The sequence below is a fragment of the Diabrotica virgifera genome, chromosome 8 (assembly GCF_917563875.1).
Source record: "Diabrotica virgifera virgifera chromosome 8, PGI_DIABVI_V3a".
In the NCBI taxonomy this organism is placed as follows: Eukaryota; Metazoa; Arthropoda; class Insecta; order Coleoptera; family Chrysomelidae; genus Diabrotica; species Diabrotica virgifera.
The window spans coordinates 158,396,223-158,416,591 of NC_065450.1; the positions used below are offsets into that span (position 1 = coordinate 158,396,223).

The window sequence follows — 20,369 nt, forward strand, 5'->3', positions numbered from 1 at the left end:
GAATGGATCGATTTGCTTGAAAATTTGAGAATAAGTAGTGGATAGTTCAAGGATCAAAATCTATATGATGCCGAAAGGCGCTTTTACCATGGGGTCGGTTACCACCCCATCTTAGGAGTGGAAATTTTTTATTATGTTTTGACTGCAAAAGTTGATAAAAACATTCATTCTAAGCAAAAAATGTTCTATACCTTTTTTTGATAAAATTAATACTTTTCGTTTTATTCGCTATCGAAAGTGTTAGTTTTATATAGAAAAAATCAATGTTTTTCGATATATACTCATTTACCATTCACTCAATTTTTGCCGTAGAAAAAATTTTTTAAAACCAAGTTCTTGGGAATTAAATAGGTAACCTACAATTTCATATAAAAACAGTTTTTCATATATCTGATGCTAATCTTTCTATTTTGAAGAAAATGACATTTTTTACCAAACTACAAAAAGTCGTTATTTGCTTTTAACTCTAGTTTTTTAAAACTAATCATTCTAAGCCAGTCAAACTTTTAAAATCTATTAATAATACATAAATAAAGAAGAATTAATAAGGCCAATGACTAAAAGCAAAGCTAACTTACATTATTATGCTTCCAATTGGATTTCTTTTTTTTTTGAAAAAAAAATATATTGATTTTTTAACCGTAACCTTTTTAATTTTTATCTTAGAAAGTTTGTTAAAAAACAGTTTTGTAGGTTTTTACAAGATCTATAAAATTGTTAATAACAAATGCTTTTAAAGTCCTCAGTCGCAAAAAGTGGTGACTTTGAAAGGGTTGGTAAAGGTGATTTTTGCATGTTATTACAGGTTTTCATTGTCAATAGCTCACTCAATTTTTACCCTAGACAAAATTTTTGCAAACCAAATTCTTGGGAATTAAATAAGCTACAATTTTATATTTAAATATTTTTTTGTATCTCTGATGATAATCTTTCTATTCTGAAGAAAAGGGAATTTTTTACCAAACTTCAAAAATTCGATGTTTGCTTTTGACTCCATTTTTTTAAAAACTAATCATTATAAACCAGTTAAACTTCTAGAACCTATTAATAATACATAAGTAAAGAAGGCGAAATAAGGTCAATGACTAATTTTAATCAGGGTGGTGATTAGGGATTTGCTTTCGATCACTTTTTCGCTGAAAAATATAGGGAATGACATTCTTTTCATTATAAGCCACCTAATTTTTGAGCTAAAGACTTTTTTTTATTTCTGAAGATAGATATTTTTAAATACTTCAAGTTAGTTTAAACAAATGATCCTCGGAAAATGCATAGTTTTCCCGTCTTTTGACTTTGAAACTACAATATTTAGCATTTGCCGAAGAAGACCTAACATATAATAAAGTATAGCTCGTTACTAATGGTCTTAAAGAAAATTTAAAAAAACAGTTTTGTTAATTTTTTCAAAAGGTACATTTTTGTTAAGCAAAGTTGTTGTGATAAAACAAAAACTTTTTGAGTTATTTGCAGAAAACTGATTAAAAACATTAATTTTTTTAATATAAAACTAACACTTTCGATAACGAATAAATAGAAAACTATTAATTTTATCCAAAAAATGTATAGAGCATTTTTTGCTTAGAATGAATGTTTTTACCAACTTTTGTGGTCAAAATATAATAAAAAATTTTCACCCCCGACATGGGGTGGCAACCACCCCTATGGTAAAAGCGCCTTTTGGCATCATATAGATTTTGATCCTTGGACTATCCACTACTTATTCTCAAATTTTCAAGCAAATCGATCCATTCTGTAAAAATTGCGAGGTTTTGTCCTATTTTAAGCTTCATTACTTGGACTAATATCTAGAATCAATCCTTGCGTTATTCATTCCTTCGAATACGGCCCAGAATTCCATGGAATCGAATGCCTTCTTGTACCCCACAAATGCCAAATGAAGAGGTGCATTCGTTACACTTTTCGATAAGTGTCATTATTGTCTGTAGGTGTTTTATGGTACTATAACCTTTGCGGAATCCCGCTTGTTCAACACGATGGCAACTATCGAATTTATTTGATAGTCTGTTAGTAATTATTGAAGTTACACTTCTTTAGGCGCGATTGAGATTGAGGGTGAATTTATATTGATCTGCGCGCATGCGCACACCGACAGTATGGTATTAGTCGTTATACGGGCTCTGATTGGGTGTTGAAATAATCTGTCAATAATAAATAATTGTTCAATATGAAGGTAAACAAATGTATAATATATTAGTTTTATTGTTGTGAGGACAGAAACAAAAAAGTTTGTAATTGTAGTGACATTTAAATAGTTTTTGAAAGCAACAGGTACGTAATAATTGTAAATGTATCATAGGTACCTACATATTTGAACCTAGCAAAATACATAGTATGTAATACTTTTATTTACATAATTTGATTACCATCAAAATTTCTATCAATGTTCACCTAATATATTGTTTTCTTACTCTATGTTTTGTTGTATTTTTTCAATTCTAAATCATTTCAATTCAAAATCAAAATAATTTAATTTAATTCAAAAATGTCAAAAGCTTAATCCGTTTAGTTATTCGATTTTCGCACATAATGACACATTGCCTCCGTGGCGAAGCGTTTAAGGCGAATGAACCCCAATATACCAACCGCGCTGATAGCTGGTTCGAATCCCAATAAAAACTTTTATTTTTTTATTTTTTTTATACATTTTATGATTGTAAGTATATTTATGATATAATTTTATTTTTAGAAAATACGTATTTAGTTAAAAAATTTTCCGACAATTAATGTTCAGAAATCATTTGTGGCATTTTTAATGTGTTTGTGTGTGTTTTATTCTTTTATTATTTTAATTTTTGGCACTGTTTTAATAAAAATGTTTGAGAAGTAGTAAGTATAAATTAGTTTAATATTTAAATAAAATATAAATAAAAAGTATATTAATTTCGTTTAAATAATATAATAGAAGTATAACTTCTTACGTGCGTACAAAGTACACACACATTCTTTTTTTTTAGCAAGCAGTTTGTACGGATGTGGCAACAGGCTTATTGGTCTGTAATTTTCGAGTTTTGTGTTTGTCTTCTTTCTTGTGTAGTAAAAGTACCTACGTATTTTGACAAGACGTTGGAATATCACCCCAAAGAGAAACTTGTTCATCAAGATTTGAACTGTCTCCAAAACTGTTTGACCTCCAGCTGTAATCATATCCTTTATTATTCCATTATCTCCACGAGATTTTCCATTTTCTATCAGTTTTAAAGCAGTTCTAACTTCCTCATTATTAATTGCTGGTAGTGCTTCAGATCCTAAATTTAGAACTATTCGTCTATATCGTCGGTTTCAAGTTTTGCTACACTGGACGAGTATAATTCTATATAGTATTCTTCAACGAGGCTTACTATCTGGTTTTTGTCATTTATAATTATTCCATTCTTATCTTATATCTGATGTACTTGTTGTTGTTGTCGGCCTTTGTTGTTTAGAATCTTTAACATTTTCATACTCTTGTATTTCTCTATAATATTTTTAAGTTTTTCGTATTGCCTTAAGTTCCTTATCCTCGTTCTTATTGCCTTATCAAGTTCCTTATATTCTGGTGAATTTCTATCCATGCAACTTCTAATAATCTCTTGTGTTACTGTATTTACTTTATTATTCTTCGGTTTCGAAGTTGTATAAGTTTTTTGATCGCAGCTAATATACTTGATATTGTCGTTTCTTCTAAATCACTTTTATACTCTGGACTAATTAGCAAAATACATGTAAAAGTTATATACCAGCAATTTTATTGCTGGAATCGAATTATAAGATCATATATATTAATAATATATATTATGCAAAGACCGCAGATAGTGTGCTACTTCTTTTATAAACAAAATGGCGCCGACAAATCGTGTTTTTTTTTCAATTATTGCTCTATAACTCCGAAGATTTTAATTTTAGAACAAAAATACTCAAATAAAAATTCACCGCAATTAAATTTTGCGTAGAGATATGTTTTTTCCGATTTGCTCCGACGAAAATGTTTCTCAAAAAATGCGGGTTTTTCCAACAAAATCTCTAATTTTCAAATAAAGTTTTAGATAAATAATTATTTATCAATAAATAAATAGCTTAGTGACATAAAAGCTTTCTTGGTATAGATTGTAATTCCAGAAACCGGTGAAAATTAAACAAATATTTTAGCAACAATTCAATTGCTAATTAACAATTTACGATCTCAATAATACCCAAAATAATCATGATACATTAATCAAACTTATAACGATTATAAAGATGAGATGCTTATTTAATATTTTATTGACAAAATATAAATTTTTCGTTTTTTTGCATAATCTATAAATTTTGAAAAACAAATAGTTATAATACTCTGGTCTAATTAGCAAAGTACAAGAAAAGGTTATTTGCCAGAAATTTTATTGCTGGAATCGAAAACTATGATCCTATATATTAATAATATAGGTATGCCAAGTCCGCAGATAGTGTGCTACTTTTTTTATTAGCAAAATGGCGCCCCCAAATCGTGTTTTTTTTTTAATTATTGCTATAATCTTTTTTAATTATTAATTATTGCCGAAGATTTTAACTTTACACCAAAAACACTCACATAAAAATTCACCGCAATTTAATTCTACATAGAGACATGTTTTTCCCGATTTGCTCCGACGAAAGTTTTCCTGGGAAAATGTGGGTTTTCCCAAAAAAATCTCGAATTTTCAAATTAATTTTTTGGGCAAGTAATTATTTACCATTAATTAAGTAACTTGGTGAAATAAAATCTTTCTTGGTGTAGATTATAATTGCAGGAGCCGGTGAAAATTAAACGAATATTTCAGCAATAATTCAATTGTTAATTAACAATTTACAGTCGCAATAACAACCAAAATAATCATGAGACATTGATCAAACTTAGAAAGATTATAAAGATGAGATGCCTATAATTTAATATTTTGTCGACAAAATAAAAATTTTCCTTTCTTTAAATTATTAAATTAAAATGTTAATTATTAAATTAAATTAAATGTTTAAAAATAATAGTTATAAACAAACTAACATTTCTCAGAAATTCTTTATTATATTCTAATTTAAAAAAATACTTAAAATGTGTATATTAAAGGTCTTGAAAATAAATGCTTTAAAACTTTTTTCCAACCATTTGCAAAAAAGTTATGAAACAGCAAAGTAAATATACGATTTCTCCGTTGTTTATAATTTGTTTCAATTGTTTCAAAGATTAAAAGTGTGTCTATGGTACAATCTAATTACTCACAAAAAATATTAAATATTAGTTCAATGGTTATATTTTAATCAAAGATTAAATATTTTTTTTTTTGTAATTTTTAGCGCGAAAGTAGGCTTGATACAAAGCCGAAGCTAAAATATTCACTCGAAGCGACTGACACGCAGCATACAAAATAATTTAATTTTATTTATTAACTGTACGTGGCGCGGCGGTCGTCGCTTCGAGTGAAAATTTTAGCTACGGTACTGTATTAGTCTACTTTCGCGCGTGTAAATTACAAAAAATATATTTATAATCTTTAATTAAAATTTATTTATTTAACATGCTCTACAGACCTTGAAGGCCTAGGGCTTTAGAACTTAACAATTACAATTTTACAGAATACAAATGACAATATATGCTAGCGTCTTATATATATTATTTATTTTAATTTAATGCCTATGTAAAAATTTCTGCACTATGTTTCTCCACTGTATCCTATTTTTCGCTTTCTCTTTCCAGTCTGTAATTTCCATCGATCCTATATCTTCTTGAAACTTTTCGTGCCATTTTTTCTTGTTCTGCCTCGTCTCCTTGACCCAGCTGGTCTTTTTAATAGTATCTTCTTTGGCACTCTTGACCTATACATCCTTTTGACATGACCTGCCCACCTGATTCTTTGTGCCTTTGTGTACCTTGTTATAGTTGGTTCCTGATAAAGCATCCATAATTCTGGGTTAGTTCTTCTTTGCCAACAACCGTCTGCCGTATTTTTCCACCGAAAATAGTCCTCAGCAGCTTGCGTTCCAACCTCTCTATCATTTCTTCTTCTGTTTTGTTTAGTACCCATGTTTCACATCCCTAGGTAACTGTTGCTCTTATCAGTGGCGGCGCTAGGGTATGAGGTGCCCGCCTGCAAAACTAGTACAGGCGCCCCCCACCCCACACACATACACACAGATACTCGTACAACTCCAGCCTCGGGAACATTATGTGTGTTCAAATGAAACCCACATGTCGGAAGATCAAACCGGTCACACTGCGTAACCTGACCCCGTATCTATCTGACCCCCAAGCAGCTGTAGGTATCACCACCTCTCTCCAAGGAGGCTTTGTACTGAACGTTACCTTGGATGCCCTGGGTAATGGAACATCCTCTGTATTACTTATGTGGTTAAACCACCTGATTTTAGGGGTAGCTAGAAGAGCTTTTCTCCCTATTAATGATTTGATTTTGGACTTGTGCTCTAAAAATGTGTGTTCCGGGCAGCGAGGCACCGACTTAAGTCGGTGTCCCGCTATCCGCAAATGTCCCCGGTAAATAAAGTTCGGTTACAGTTTTATTGGACCCCCCATCTGACAAAACAACTTCACTTTAACTTTTTTAAGAAGTTGGCTAAGAGATATAAGATTGTTTTTTGTGCCATTTCTTCTTTTTCAGCTTTTATTTTTCGATTTGTGCCCCAGATAATTTTTTTTTATTCAATTTTTATTTAACTAAATAAAAATAATAACCGTAAATTAATAATAGTACTGAGTCTGAGTAGTACTTAGCAAATACAATTTTATATTAATTAAATGCTAGATTCTTTAACTGTAGAGTACAACTTATTCTGTATTATAATCGCATGAAATGATACTAAATCTAAAGAGCTCTAAACTAAATTTTATGTAAAATGTTTATTTTAAATATTATGTTCATACGTCAAATAAACGTCAATACTTAAATATAATTTTTCAAAATTCTCTGAAAAATTGTTGGTTTTTAGCATTGATTGGGGATTTGAAAGCTAAATATTTTGCAAGGAAGAATGTAACAACTGAAGATATTGCTAATAGTTGTATTCCTGTCCGTATTGGTGTAATTAAGATAAAACCAGTGAAAATCCGGAGAAGTCAGGTGAGATCCTTTGAGATCCTTTTTTTCCTTTCCAATTTGCGAAAGGGTCTGTGGGTACTCTCACATATTGTGTTGTGGTCTTGGTAACCAGGACTTCACACATTATGAACAACACACAACCAACTACATCTACACAAAACACCCCTAATTCCATCCCAAAATCTTATGTCGCTGCCACACTCTCCAGGCCTCCTCCCCCTTCGTTTCCTAAAAGGGAACAAGCTGTTGTCATGCATTCCATTCCAAATACCGTTTTGTTTGAATATATTAAAGCCATTGGTGAAATAGTTCAGCCAAAAAATATTACTTTTGCGTCTCGCATTCCGAACAATCGAATTTGAATTTTTCTCACGTCGACCGACATCGTTGATAAACTATTGAAAAATACACCACATATCACAATTAATTCCACCATCGTCCCTATCCGCAGGCTAATTTCTCCAGCCAAAAGAATCCTTATTTCTAATGTATGTCCTTCCATCCCGCATTCACTGATAGAACAGTCTCTAAAAGATATTGGCTTACAACTAGCAGCACCTGTTACTTTTGTTAAATGCGGAACATCAGATGATCAATATGCTCATATCATGAGTTTTCGTAGGGTTACATTTGTTTTCCCTGACAAGGAGGACTTCGAAGTGCAAACTTCTCTGCTAATCAATCATGAAAATACTTCCTCAAGAATATTTGTATTCACTGACAGGCTAGAGTGTTTTCATTGTAAAATTACGGGACACACCGCGGATTCTTGCCCTAAAGTCCCCAGTGGACCAGACCACACACTTATTTCGGCTAATGCTTCTCCCTTATCTTCACTTTCAGCTGACTCTTTAACTACATCAAAAGAACTTCCTTCTTCAGAAATTGAATCCATCCCCGTTAACGACACACCTTCCTCGACTGCCATTACGGACCTATTCATCCCTCCTCCAACTAATACAAAACCCATATTGACTGTAGGACAAAAAAGAGGACACTCTATTGATAGTTCTCCTGATACTCCTACCATTCTCTCTCCCTCCATTGCTCTTTCCCAATCAACTTCTTTAACCCCTCCGTTATTCACGATGCTAGCCAAGCCAGCCAACAAAAAGTCCAAATCTAATCATCGATCAGATTATTCAATGGGGCCTGATTGTATTTCTTGTATAGAAACAGTTTACAAAGATAATCCGGCTAATTTTACACTTAATTCAACTCAACTTATTGCTTTTCTTGAGAATTCTTTTGGATGTCCGACGCCACTACAAGAAGCTCAAAAATTTTCCTCTGACATAGATGGCATTCAAAACGACTTATCTCAGCTCTACACAGCTACAAAGGAACGATCACTAAAAAACCGTATCACCAGAATCTTGAAAAAATTAAGACAACATTCTTCCTTCGCTGAATCACAGGACTGTATAAGTGCCTCTTCCGATAATCCTTCTGATGTTGAATCTAATTACAGCACTCATAATGAATAGTTATCCTTTCAAGCTAATTCAATGGAATTATGATGGGTTCTTCCCTAGGCTGGAGAGAATCCAACACCTAACATCACAATTTAAACCTAACATTATATGTCTGCAAGAAACCAATGCTAAGAATTCCAAACTTCCTCATTTAAAACACTTCGAGGGGTACCACTATATAAGGACTAATTGCATAAGAGCCAGCGGAGGCACCTCTATCTTTATTTCTTCTGATATTTTCTCATCACATCTTCCACTCTCTTCTAAATTAGAAGCCATAGCTGTAACTTGCTGGTGTCCGAATAAACTTACAATCTGTAATTTATACATTCCTCCCAACTACCCTCTCAAAGAGGAAGAGCTGGTAAACTTAATCTTTGAACTTCCTAGCCCCTACATACTTGTTGGGGACTTCAATGCTCATAATGTGCTGTGGGGTTCCAACCACACATTTGCTAGAGGTAAAATTGTTGAAAATGTTATTAATTGCTCGGGTACATGTCTGTTAAACACGGGCTCTCATACTCACTTTAATATTTCTACTGGTACCTTCTCCAACATTGATCTAAGCTTTAGTGACCCAAAATTAGCTCCTACATTAACATGGCATACATCTGATGATCTCCACGACAGCAATCATTTCCCAATCTTTATAACCAACTCAGATACATCAAATTCTCAAATATTGACTAAAAGTTTTTGGCGCTTAAATAATTGTAATTGGTCTGATTATATTAGTGAAACTGATTATTGCCTACCTAAACTCACTCTAACTGATAACATTGATATGGACGTCACCCAATTCGCAAACACAATTCGCCTTGCTGCTGAAGCACATATTGGAAAATCAGTCATTTCAGCTGAACGAAGAAGTGTCCCATGGTGGAATTCCTCTTGCGAAAACGCTGTGGAGCAGCAAAAATCTGCTCTAAAAATTTACAGCAGAAACAAATGTCAGGAGAACCTTATTGCACTAAAAAAAACAAGAGCGAAATCTAGATACATTATTAAATTAAGTAAGAAAACTTCATGGAGACAATATATCTCCTCCATAAATGAAAATAGTAGCCCAAGCCAAGTTTGGAAAAAAATTGGACAAATACAGGGCAAAAAAACTAATCTTAAGATCTCCAATCTCCTTTTTAATCAAAAGGTTATCATTGATAATCAGGAGATAGCCAAAGTTCTGGCAGAAAACTTTAAAGAAAAGTTTCACAACAAATCTGGGCCTAACCCTCTATCCTCTACTCTTCCTTCACCCTTTCCTTATTCTTCTCCAGTTTCACAAGATATTAATTATCTGAATTCTCCTATAACCTATTCCGAATTAAAATCTGCACTCAAATCCTGTAAAAACACAGCTGCTGGCCCTGATGACCTTCCATACATATTCTTAAAGAAATTGTCATCTTCATGTCTATACAAACTTCTCGAGATATATAATAAAATATGGATTTTCCACAAATTCCCGAATGAATGGCGAACGTCAATAATATTACCAATCAAAAAAAAAGATCTACCTGCCTCTGTCCCTGATTCTTATAGGCCTATATCCCTTACCTGTACCATGTGTAAAATACTTGAAAAAATTATCAATAAACGTCTTATGTGGTATCTAGACAAACACAAAATTATTCCTAAAGAACAATCTGGCTTTAGACGACACAGATCCACTCGTGACAATCTTGTCCTTCTACAAAGTGACATCGCCAGCTCAATAAATGAAAAGTATGAAGTAACGGCTGTCGTTTTTGACATAAAAGGAGCATTTGACACGATTAATCGACAAGCTATAATCGCCAAGTTAAAGCAGCATAATATCACCGGAAATATATTTTATTTTATACAAAATTTTTTGTCTCAAAGGACGTTCAAAGTTTCTGTAAATGGTGTATTCTCTTCTGTTTATACTCAAACCAATGGCACCCCTCAAGGTTCAGTGTTAAGCCCTACCTTATTTAACCTCGGCATAAGTGATCTTTGTTTTAATTTACCATCTCCTACTAAATATGTAGCTTATGCAGATGATTTAATATTATATTGTCACGGTCGTTCAGCTTCCACTAGTTCTAAAATTTTGCAAGCGGCCATAAACATAGTAATCTCTCGGACCCACTCTTTGGGACTAACTTTATCCCTCACAAAATCCAAAGTTATTAAATTTAGTAGACGGCCTCCAATGCCCCCTACACCTCTATTTATAAATGATTCACTTCTTCCCGTAGTTGATCATTGTAAAATACTGGGATTGACGTTTGACTCTCGCCTCTCTTGGAAGCAACATATTCTCAATTTAAAAAGTGCATGCCACAAAAGATTAAACATTCTTAAAACACTGTCTCACTATCACTGGGGTGCGGATGAAAAGTCGCTCCTTAAAGTATATAAAGCACTAATTCGCTCTAAATTAGATTATGGTAGTATTGCTTATATGTCTGCTTCAAAAAGAGATCTGTATTCCTTAAACTCTATCCATAACACAGCCCTTCGACTATGTCTAGGTGCATTTCGTTCCAGTCCATCTGAAAGTGTCTACTGTGAAGCCGGTGAAACTCCTCTTTGGATTAGACGGCAATATCTTATTCTTTCCTATGCTGCATCTGTCTCTTCTAATCCCCTTAATCCTGTATACCCTTTATTCACAACAACCTATACCACCCCTTCACCAATAATAAAACCTATATTTTCTATATTGTCCACAATAACAAGCGACATCAATTTTAGACTGACAAATCCCATCCCCTTTCATCGAATTCCTCCTTGGATTATGCAGACCCCTCAAACTAACACAAATTTAACAAAATTCAATACATATGAAACACCTAAAGAACTCATGATAAAAGCTTTTTTGAAATTATACACAATAACCACTTTGATCAAGTAATATACACCGATGCTTTCAAAAGTGATTTAGGGGTTGGCTGTTCAGTCACCTCTCAAAACAATCTCATTTGTGCTTCTTTTATTCCTCTTCTGTGCAGCGTACATACTGGAGAATTATATAGTATCTTACAGGCTGTTAAGAATATTAACCTCCCGAATATAAATGTTGCCATTTGTACAGACTCTCTAGCTTCAATTTTATGCATTCAGGAATTATTTAGCGATCATCCTCTTGTCCAAAATATCCATCATTGTTACTACCACCTTTCTACCTTAAACACTAAGATTACATTTATATGGATTCCGTCTCACATTGGTATACCTGGCAATGAACTTGCAGATCATCATGCTAAAACGGCTTCAACAGATACCACGTCAACAACCCACATCCAAATTTGTAAAGATTTGAAAACAGAAGCGTACAGATTCACATGGAGATTATGGCAAACCCACTGGAGTTCCTTAAATACATCTTTACGTGCAATCCAGCCCTCAGTATATAAGCCACTTTACACTGGCCCCACAGGACTCTCTAGACAAGACCTTAGAAATATAAGAAGAATCCGTATAGACCACACCAAACTTACTCACGGCTTCCTGATGTCATCAGATATCCGGCCTATCTGTTTAACATGCCAGTGCCAACTTACCGTGAACCACATTATTACCGAATGTCATCAGTTCAGTTTAGTAAGACAACAGCTCAAACTAAAACCGCAGCTATGTGACATTCTAAGTGATACCAACCAGTTAGACAGAGTTCTTCAGTTTTAAAAAAATATATCATTGTATCATAAACTTTAATTTTTTTTTATGACATAACTTGTTAATGCTCTTTAATTATACCTCTTGTAATCTTGTTTGTAATCGTCCCGTGCGAGTGGCCATAGTTGCCGAGCACGTTAATGTAAATAAAAAAAAAATATTATGTTTTTATGGGATTAATACTTAAATTGATACCTATTAATAGGTACATAATACTTTAATAATTAGACATGCACAGGCGGCAAGAAAGCAGTATTACAATCTTGTTTATTTTACTAGAAATAATTCATTTCCTCCCATAACTGCTGATACAATACTAACAACTTGCAAGAAATTTGAAGAACATAAACAAAGCATTCTCATTAAGAGCAAAGTTGTTTGTTTGAAATATGATATCTTTGACCAATAAATTTCATTACTACATGGTAAAAATTCTATGAGGCATTGCATATTTTTGTATTATGTGATATGCAAAACTAACAAACACAGATTAGAGTATTATGATGAATTTAAACCGCATTTAAAAAATGAATTTTTCTATTTTAATATTTTACATAAAACCCGCAGAAAAAAAAGCTCATTTTGGAGCCCCCCAAATAGGGGCGCCCGCCTGCAATGCATCCCTTGCAGGCCCGGTATCGCCGGCCCTGGCTCTTATTACAGTTTGGTATATTCTAATTTTCGTCTTGGTATATTCTAATTTTCGTCTTTCTTGATACGTAATTTGACTTTAATAATTTTTTTAAACTGCCGACCTTTCGGTTACCATTAGCTATCTTGTGTTTGCTCGTGTCTTTTTCATCTATAATGGCACCTAGATATGTAAAGTGTTTTACTCGTTTAAATTTATATTCTTTACCATCGAACACTGTTAACTTTAGCATATCTACAGGTTCTCTTTCTGTGTTGCCTAGCACCATATACTTCGTCTTTTCTTCATTTATTTCTAGGCCCAGTTTTTTGTCTCTCTGACTAATCTTCTCATGATTTTCTTTAATTCGGTATTAGTTTTTACTAGCAGTGTAAGGTCGTCGGCGAAGGCCATGCATTGATGCTCGTTACGGTAGACCGTTTCTTGTGTTTCTATTCTGCTGTTCCTTACAATTGTTTCCAAAACTAGATTAAATAACACAGTTGATTGAGGGTCACCTTGTCTGAGCCCTTTTTTGACTACAAACTCTTCCGATTTGTGACTGTTCCACACTATTTTGTTAGATGTCATATTTAAGGTAATTCTTATTAGCTTGATTAGTTTTTCTGTTATTTTCATTTGCCGTAGGGCTTCACACATTTTTTTTTCTATTAATTTTGTCATAGGCCTGTTTAAAATCTATGAATAGTGCATATAAAACCATTTTATGTTCGCAGCAGGTTGTTTGGATTTCTTTTATGTTAAATATTTGATCTGTCGTCGATCTATTGATTCTAAAGCCTGCTTGGTATTCTGCTATTAGTTTCTCTGCGTATACCTCTAATCTTTCTCTCACAATCCTAGCAAATATCTTATAGCACACGTCCAGCAAAGCAATACCCCTGTCATTTTACACCATCGTTGCATCCCCTTTTTTATGTAATGGGATTATCCAGGCTCTGGCCCACTCTTCAGGCATCTTTTTTTCTTTCCGTGTAAGTTCTATCAGTTCATACACCTTTTCCAGTATTTTTTCCCTCCTGCTTTCAGAATTTCTGCACTTATTTCATTTTGACCTGGACTTTTATTGATTTTCAATTTGCTTACAACTCTTGCAATTCGTCTTTGGTTGGTTCGGCTATTCTTATATCTGCTCCCTCTGTTCTGTCTTCGTCCTCTCCCTGATTTTCATCATCACTGTTTAGTAAAGTTTCGAAGTACATTTTCCATTCTTCCTTAACTTTTTCCGGCTCACTTACTAGCTCTCCTTCTATGGTCTTTATGTAGCTTGTTTTGCTTTGGTAACCTTTTCCTACTTTTTTTACCTCTTGATAAAATGATCTTATTTCATTGTTTTTAAATTTTTCTTCTATCTCCTGCAACTTTTTTTAATTGAATTCTCTCTTTTTCTTCCTGCAACTTTTCTTTAACTGTTTTCGTACGTGGTTATATATACTCTTCTCTGTTTTTGTCGTTAGGGTTCCCATCTTTCTTCTACATCTGTGGCTTCATTATCTGTTTCCAAAAACAATATTTCTATTTCTTCTTGATATTTTTGCCTGGTTGTTTCTTTTTTCAGTTTAGTTACTTCGTATGAATTTGTTCTTTTTGCATCATTTTTTACCACTATTTTTTCTTCTACTTCACTTTTACATTAAATTTTTACTAAAAAATGGTCCGAACTGCAGTCTGCTCCTCTCATACTTCTGACATTTGTAATAAATTCCGCGTGTCGTTTTTTTATCATTACATGATCAATTTGATAAACGGTTTATCCGTCCGGAGATTTCCACGTACCCTTATGTATCTCTTTCCGCTGTAGCTGTGCACTTCTTACCACCATATTTTTTTCCATTGCAAAACTTCTCTGTCCGTTGTCATTTGACTCGTCGTGTTTGCTATGCTTTCCTACTGTATTTCTGTAGATTGCTTCTTTCCCCACTTTTGCATTTACGTCTCCCATTATAATTTTGACGTCATGTTTCGGTATCCTTTCATATTCCATCTCCATTTTTTCATAATATGTGTCTTTTATCTCTTCACCTTTTTCTTCGGTAGGGGCGTGTACATTCAAAATGCTTATTATTCTTTTTTCCCTTTTAGTCGTATATAACACGTCCTCTCTGATATGGGATTAAAACTCATAATCTTTTCTTTTAGACCTTTTCTTATAATAAAACCTGTTCCCAACATTCTATCTGCTCCTCCACTTATGAAAAAACCACATTTTCTAATTAAAATATAACCGTTAAACTAATAATTAATATTGTTCGTAAATAATGAGCTTGTACTTTAGACTCACTTTTACGCTTTGAAAGAATTAAAAAAAATATAAACTACGTAGTCATCGTATGTTTATTTTGCTGTTTCATAACTTTTTTGCAAATGGTTCCAAAAAAGTTTTAAAGCATTCATTTTCAAGATCTTTGAAATAAGCATTTTAACTATCTATTTTTTTAAATTCGAATGTAATAAATGCTTTCTAAGAAACGTTAATTTGTTTATAACTATTTTTTTTAACATTTAAAGATTTTTGCAAAAAATAAAAAATTTATATTTTGTCGAAAAAATATTAAATAGGCATCTCATCTTTATAAGATTTCAAAGTTTGATCAGTGTATCGTAAATATTTTGGTTATTATTGCGACCGTAAATTATTAATTAACAATTGAATTGTTGCTAAAATATTCGTTCAATTTTTATCAGCTTCGGGAACTATAATCTAAACCAAGAATGCTTTTAAGTCACCAAATTATTTAATTATTGGTAGATAATTACTTATCTAAAGCTTTATTTGAAAATTAAAGATTTTGTTGGGAAGACCCGCATTTTCCGAGACAAATTTTCATCGGAGCAGATCGAGAAAGACATATCTCTATGCAGAATTTAATTGCGGTAAATTTTTTTGAGTGTTTCTGTTGTAAAGTTAAAATCTTCGGAGTTATAGAGCAATAAATGAAAAAAACAAAATTTTCGGGCGCCATTTTGTTTATAAGAAAAGTAGCACACTATCTGCGCACTTTCGATTCAAGCAATAAAATTGCTGGTAATTAACTTTTCCCACAAATGGCCTATTCTCCGATAATCAGCCCAGACTATTATCTCTTTTTCTTTCAAATTGTTCTATTGACTTTAGGTTAGGTTAGACTCAAGATATTTCTGGTAATTGGTACTGTTTTGCATAAGCTCTTTAGTTGTTGGAGTTCTTTTTTGCAAGATTAAATTGTTTCTTTCTAATTTTTTCTGTGTATAACTTTCGTTAACTCGTATTAAAAAAATACTTACCTATGGTAGAGAGAGGCCCAGTCCGATCGTTAAGATAATCCTCTAAAGATTTCCATGTGATGATTCTAGTATCAACGGTACTGTTAATCCAGTAATTCACTTTGAAAGATACATGGTTAGTTAAATTTTGTCCTACACCTGGTAAGTTATGAATCTGTTTAATTCCAACAGCGTCCAAAGCATCTTTTGGTCCGACTCCAGATTGTAGTAATAGTTTTGGAGAGTTTATTGTTCCGGCAGCTAAAATGATTTCTTTTTTAGCTTTAACTGTGAAGGTTTGATTGTTGTAAAGAAATTCAACTGCGTAAGCTTTTTTGTGGCCGTCGAATAGGATGCGGGTCACAGTGGAGTTCAACATCACGTGTAAGTGTGGATTATTTCTTTGAGGTCTAAGGTAGGCTTTAGCCATACTGACTCTGACACCGTCTCTAAAATAGAAATTAAAACCATTAAAACATATTTAAATATTTTATAGATTTAATATATTAATGAAAAAAATTAGAGACAGTAAAACAAAAACTATGATATCGTGCGAAACCTAAGGTTTTAAACTATTCTAGAAATACAAGAGCCGAAGATGGGACAAAATCACTATATCTAAAATGAGAGCGAAAGCCTTCCGCAGCAACTATCGCACAATAGCTCTAACTACGCACTGCAATAATATAGGGTAGCGTGAAAGTATGGAAACAAGATAATTTATCGGGAACCTCTAAAACGAATTTTATAGATTTTGGTGGGTAAGGATCTTCTAATGCGGCCAATATAATAGTGGTAAGTACATTGTTATCAAATCTTCAGTTTTTCTGAAAATATAATGAACTTTCTTATTTCAAATGAAACACCCTGTATATTTTTTCCGTTTTGACGTCCTTAAGAAATTCTAATTATTTTTCATGATATATTCCCTATACCTAAATGCAGTGGCGGCCGGTCAGGGTCGGCAGGGTCCCTGTATATTTTTTCCGTTTTGACGTCCTTAAGAAATTCTAATTATTTTTCATGATATATTCCCTATACCTAAATGCAGTGGCGGCCGGTCAGGGTCGGCAGGGTCGGCAGTGCCGACCCACACATTTATATAGATAGATTTTTTTAATATTTGTATCTGTAAAGTAAAAAAAAATCTGTCAGATAATACAGACTAAATTTTATTCATGGTTTTTAAAAGTATTCGATTAATCTGAGCGTTAAGTGATCCCTGCGCATAACAGACTTCTCAAAAAATGAATGATCCGAGCCATTCATCTGACTTTTCGGCTAGCCGTACCTAACTCATCCGTAGCACTCCGTAGCTTGACGTTTTACGCTTAAAACTCAACGAAATAACAAGTCGATGAGCAAGCGAACAGACCTCTCCGTAGGCAGGTACGGCATATTTAAATCTGCCGGTCGGTGTTTCATTTGGCATCGCCAGATAGCATCGGCAGAAATTGTCAAAAATAATAACGCCGTTTTACGTCGTCGTTTAATTGATATTGTAATTTTTTTAAGTTGTCTGGAATTATCATTTAGTGGACATGATGGATCGAAGCATTTGTTACAAATCAAAGTAATTATAGAGAAAATAATGAAATTGTTTTAGAAATATTTACTTTCTGATTCGAAGTGTATTCGTAATACAGAATGAACTAATACATATACCTAATCAAATATTTACATTTTGAATAACGTTATTGAATCTGAGATTTAGAAAACCATTTGCTTTTCGCTGGAAGTAGATGAAACTTCTGATTATCATGTCATTCACAATTATCAATTATTGTTTTTCGATACGCGTTACGTGGTAATATTTATGAGAGGTTTTTAGGTTTTAGAGACGAGAGTAAAAGCAATAAGGCGGAATATATTTTTGGTGTTTTAAAGAAGAGATTAAAATTTTTTGATATCAAAAATAAATTGGTAGGGCAAACTGGGGCAATCTTATGACGGCGTTGCTGTGATGTGTGGTGAATTGAATGGTCTCCAGTCAAAAGTTAAAACTACATATTGCATCACAAGCTTTATTTACTCACTATTATGCGCATATAATGAATTTAGTTTTGCATGATACGAGCTCACCTAAACGGATTACTGCTTTAGAAAAAATTTGTTTCGAAAAAAGCGAACAGTTTTTCAGACGCGATGAAATTTTAAATCTCGATTAGTTTTATCTAAGCAGATTACCTCTGGTAGTTTTAGTATCTGTAGCAGATTTTCGTGAACAGCTTTTGGAAGTTTTTGATTTTATTATCGAAGGCGACGATTTTGAAATTGGCGATACCTCGATCCGTGAAGCAATCGGTTTGGGAACCTTATTAAATAATTACTCTTTTAATATTCTTTTAAATATTTTTAAGACAGAGTTTGCCCAAGATATTCATTATTGTTCAAAATCAGTCAACTGACATTATTTATTCAAAAAATAGAATACGAAAGCTGGTGCAAAATCTCAGAGATTTTCGTAATGATAGTAGTTTCCAATATATACGCATAGCAGTGAGATTTTGGATTCGCTTGATATTTCTGAACCATCCCAAAAAAGACAACAACATGATACATCTCTCGAAAAACGAGTAGGTATATCTTGAAATTTTGGTTACCTACTAATATATGCAAATAGATACTCGTTTTTCGAATTTTGAAGATTTGCAAATTTTTGACCTCTTTGACGATTCAAAATTTAAAAGTTACCTTCGCCAAAGACAAGATATTTATTATAACAAGTTAGGTACTTAAAAATTATGCCGATCCAACTATTTTCAGAAAGTGGGATAAGTTACAAAATATGTATGTATAATTCTATGTAGTAATGTACTGCAATTCATTATAACAAACTGTACATCAATTTTCTTATCACCACTACCACCAATTTCTGCCTCAAATAAACCGGATTTATCTTGTCTCAAAAGAATCAACACGTATTGTCGAAACACCATGAAACAAGAGAGTATGTCAAGTATATCAATTAAAAAAACAAAAAACAAAACCTCCTATGATGATTTAAGCCTTTTAGTTTGATGGTATACCTATATGAGGAGCCAAAAAACCTTGCCGACCCTGTCTCCAAGGCCACGAGCCGCCACTGCCTAAATGCCATAATTTCGGAGTTACGGCTACATTTTATTAAGAAAAGTTAAACAAATTATAAAAATCAATTTTTTTGGCCCGGGTAGACATTATTTTAGCTTCTTTGGGCCACTGGGAACAAAACAGGTCCTTTGAAATTTTTCTCTAAAGTTATTCGTTTCCGATTTATAAACAATTTAAAACTGAAAAAAATCGAAATATGATGATTTTATAGGTTCAAAAACAACAGAAAAACATATCATTTTTGTAATCACAAAGTACTTAAATTCAAACTAAAGCCTCATTTTATCAGATATCGATAAGTAGTTTGGGCTTATTTCAGTTTAAGACATTGTTTTTTGGTTGTTAAAGCAGTCCGATCGCCCGTCCTCTCATATGCGCTTCAATAACAATTAAAAAAACAATGTTTAAAATAAAATGTACCAACAATTCTTATAAGTAGCTGATACAAAAAGGTTTGGGCTTGAGCTGAAGTACTTCGTAATTTCCAGAATCATTTGTTTTACTTGTGTTTTAAACCTTGAACATCGTCATTTTTTGATTTTTTTCAGTTTTGAATTGTTTATTACTCGAAAACGATTAACTTTTGAGAAAAATTACAAAACACATTTTTTGTTCCCAAGGATCCAAAAAACCTCAAATATTTTTTTAGTACCTAACTCTAATAATAACTCCGAAATTATGGCATTTGTGTGTAGAAAATATTACATGAAAAATAATCAGTATTGCTTAAGGACTTCAGAACGTAAAAAATATACAGGTTATTCCATTAGAAATAAGAAACTTCATTAGATTTCCAGAACAACGGAAGATTTGACAACAATGTAATAAGCTACCACCATGATATCGGCCTCATTAGAAGACCATTACTCACCAAAACCTATAAAAATCGTTTTAACGGTTTCCGAGAAATTATCTTGTTTCAATACTTTCTCGCTACCATGTATACTTTTACTTATAGAGGATAAAGTTCTTTTTACTTTCTGAAATTGCGTGAGTACAAGTAAGTTTTGTCCACGGACATGGTACTAGGGAACAAATTTTAAAATTAGGATAGATTACCAGAGCCGTGCCGTACATCTTTTCAATATGATGCAAGTCTTCGAAATGCCGCCCCTTAAATATTGTTGAAACTTAACTTTTATTTTATTAAATGAAACTACACAAAATGAACGAAAACTTTTGTTTTAAAAACCAAAC

The 20,369-nt window shown here is 32.9% G+C and overlaps 2 protein-coding genes across 4 annotated transcripts in view; both read right to left on the reverse strand.

Annotated features, from left to right (window-relative positions):
- LOC114340667 (glucose dehydrogenase [FAD, quinone]) overlaps positions 1-20,369 on the reverse strand; it is a 328,247-nt gene that overhangs the window by 104,856 nt on the left and 203,022 nt on the right. The gene's annotated exons all lie outside the window — the stretch shown is intronic.
- Positions 1-20,369, reverse strand: part of LOC126890411 (glucose dehydrogenase [FAD, quinone]-like) — a 263,810-nt gene that overhangs the window by 9,443 nt on the left and 233,998 nt on the right. For both annotated transcript variants that reach the window (XM_050659316.1, XM_050659315.1), the window contains exon 6: positions 16,101-16,528. In XM_050659316.1, coding sequence (XP_050515273.1) covers positions 16,101-16,528 — 428 coding nt within the window. The remainder of the gene's footprint in view (positions 1-16,100; positions 16,529-20,369) is intronic.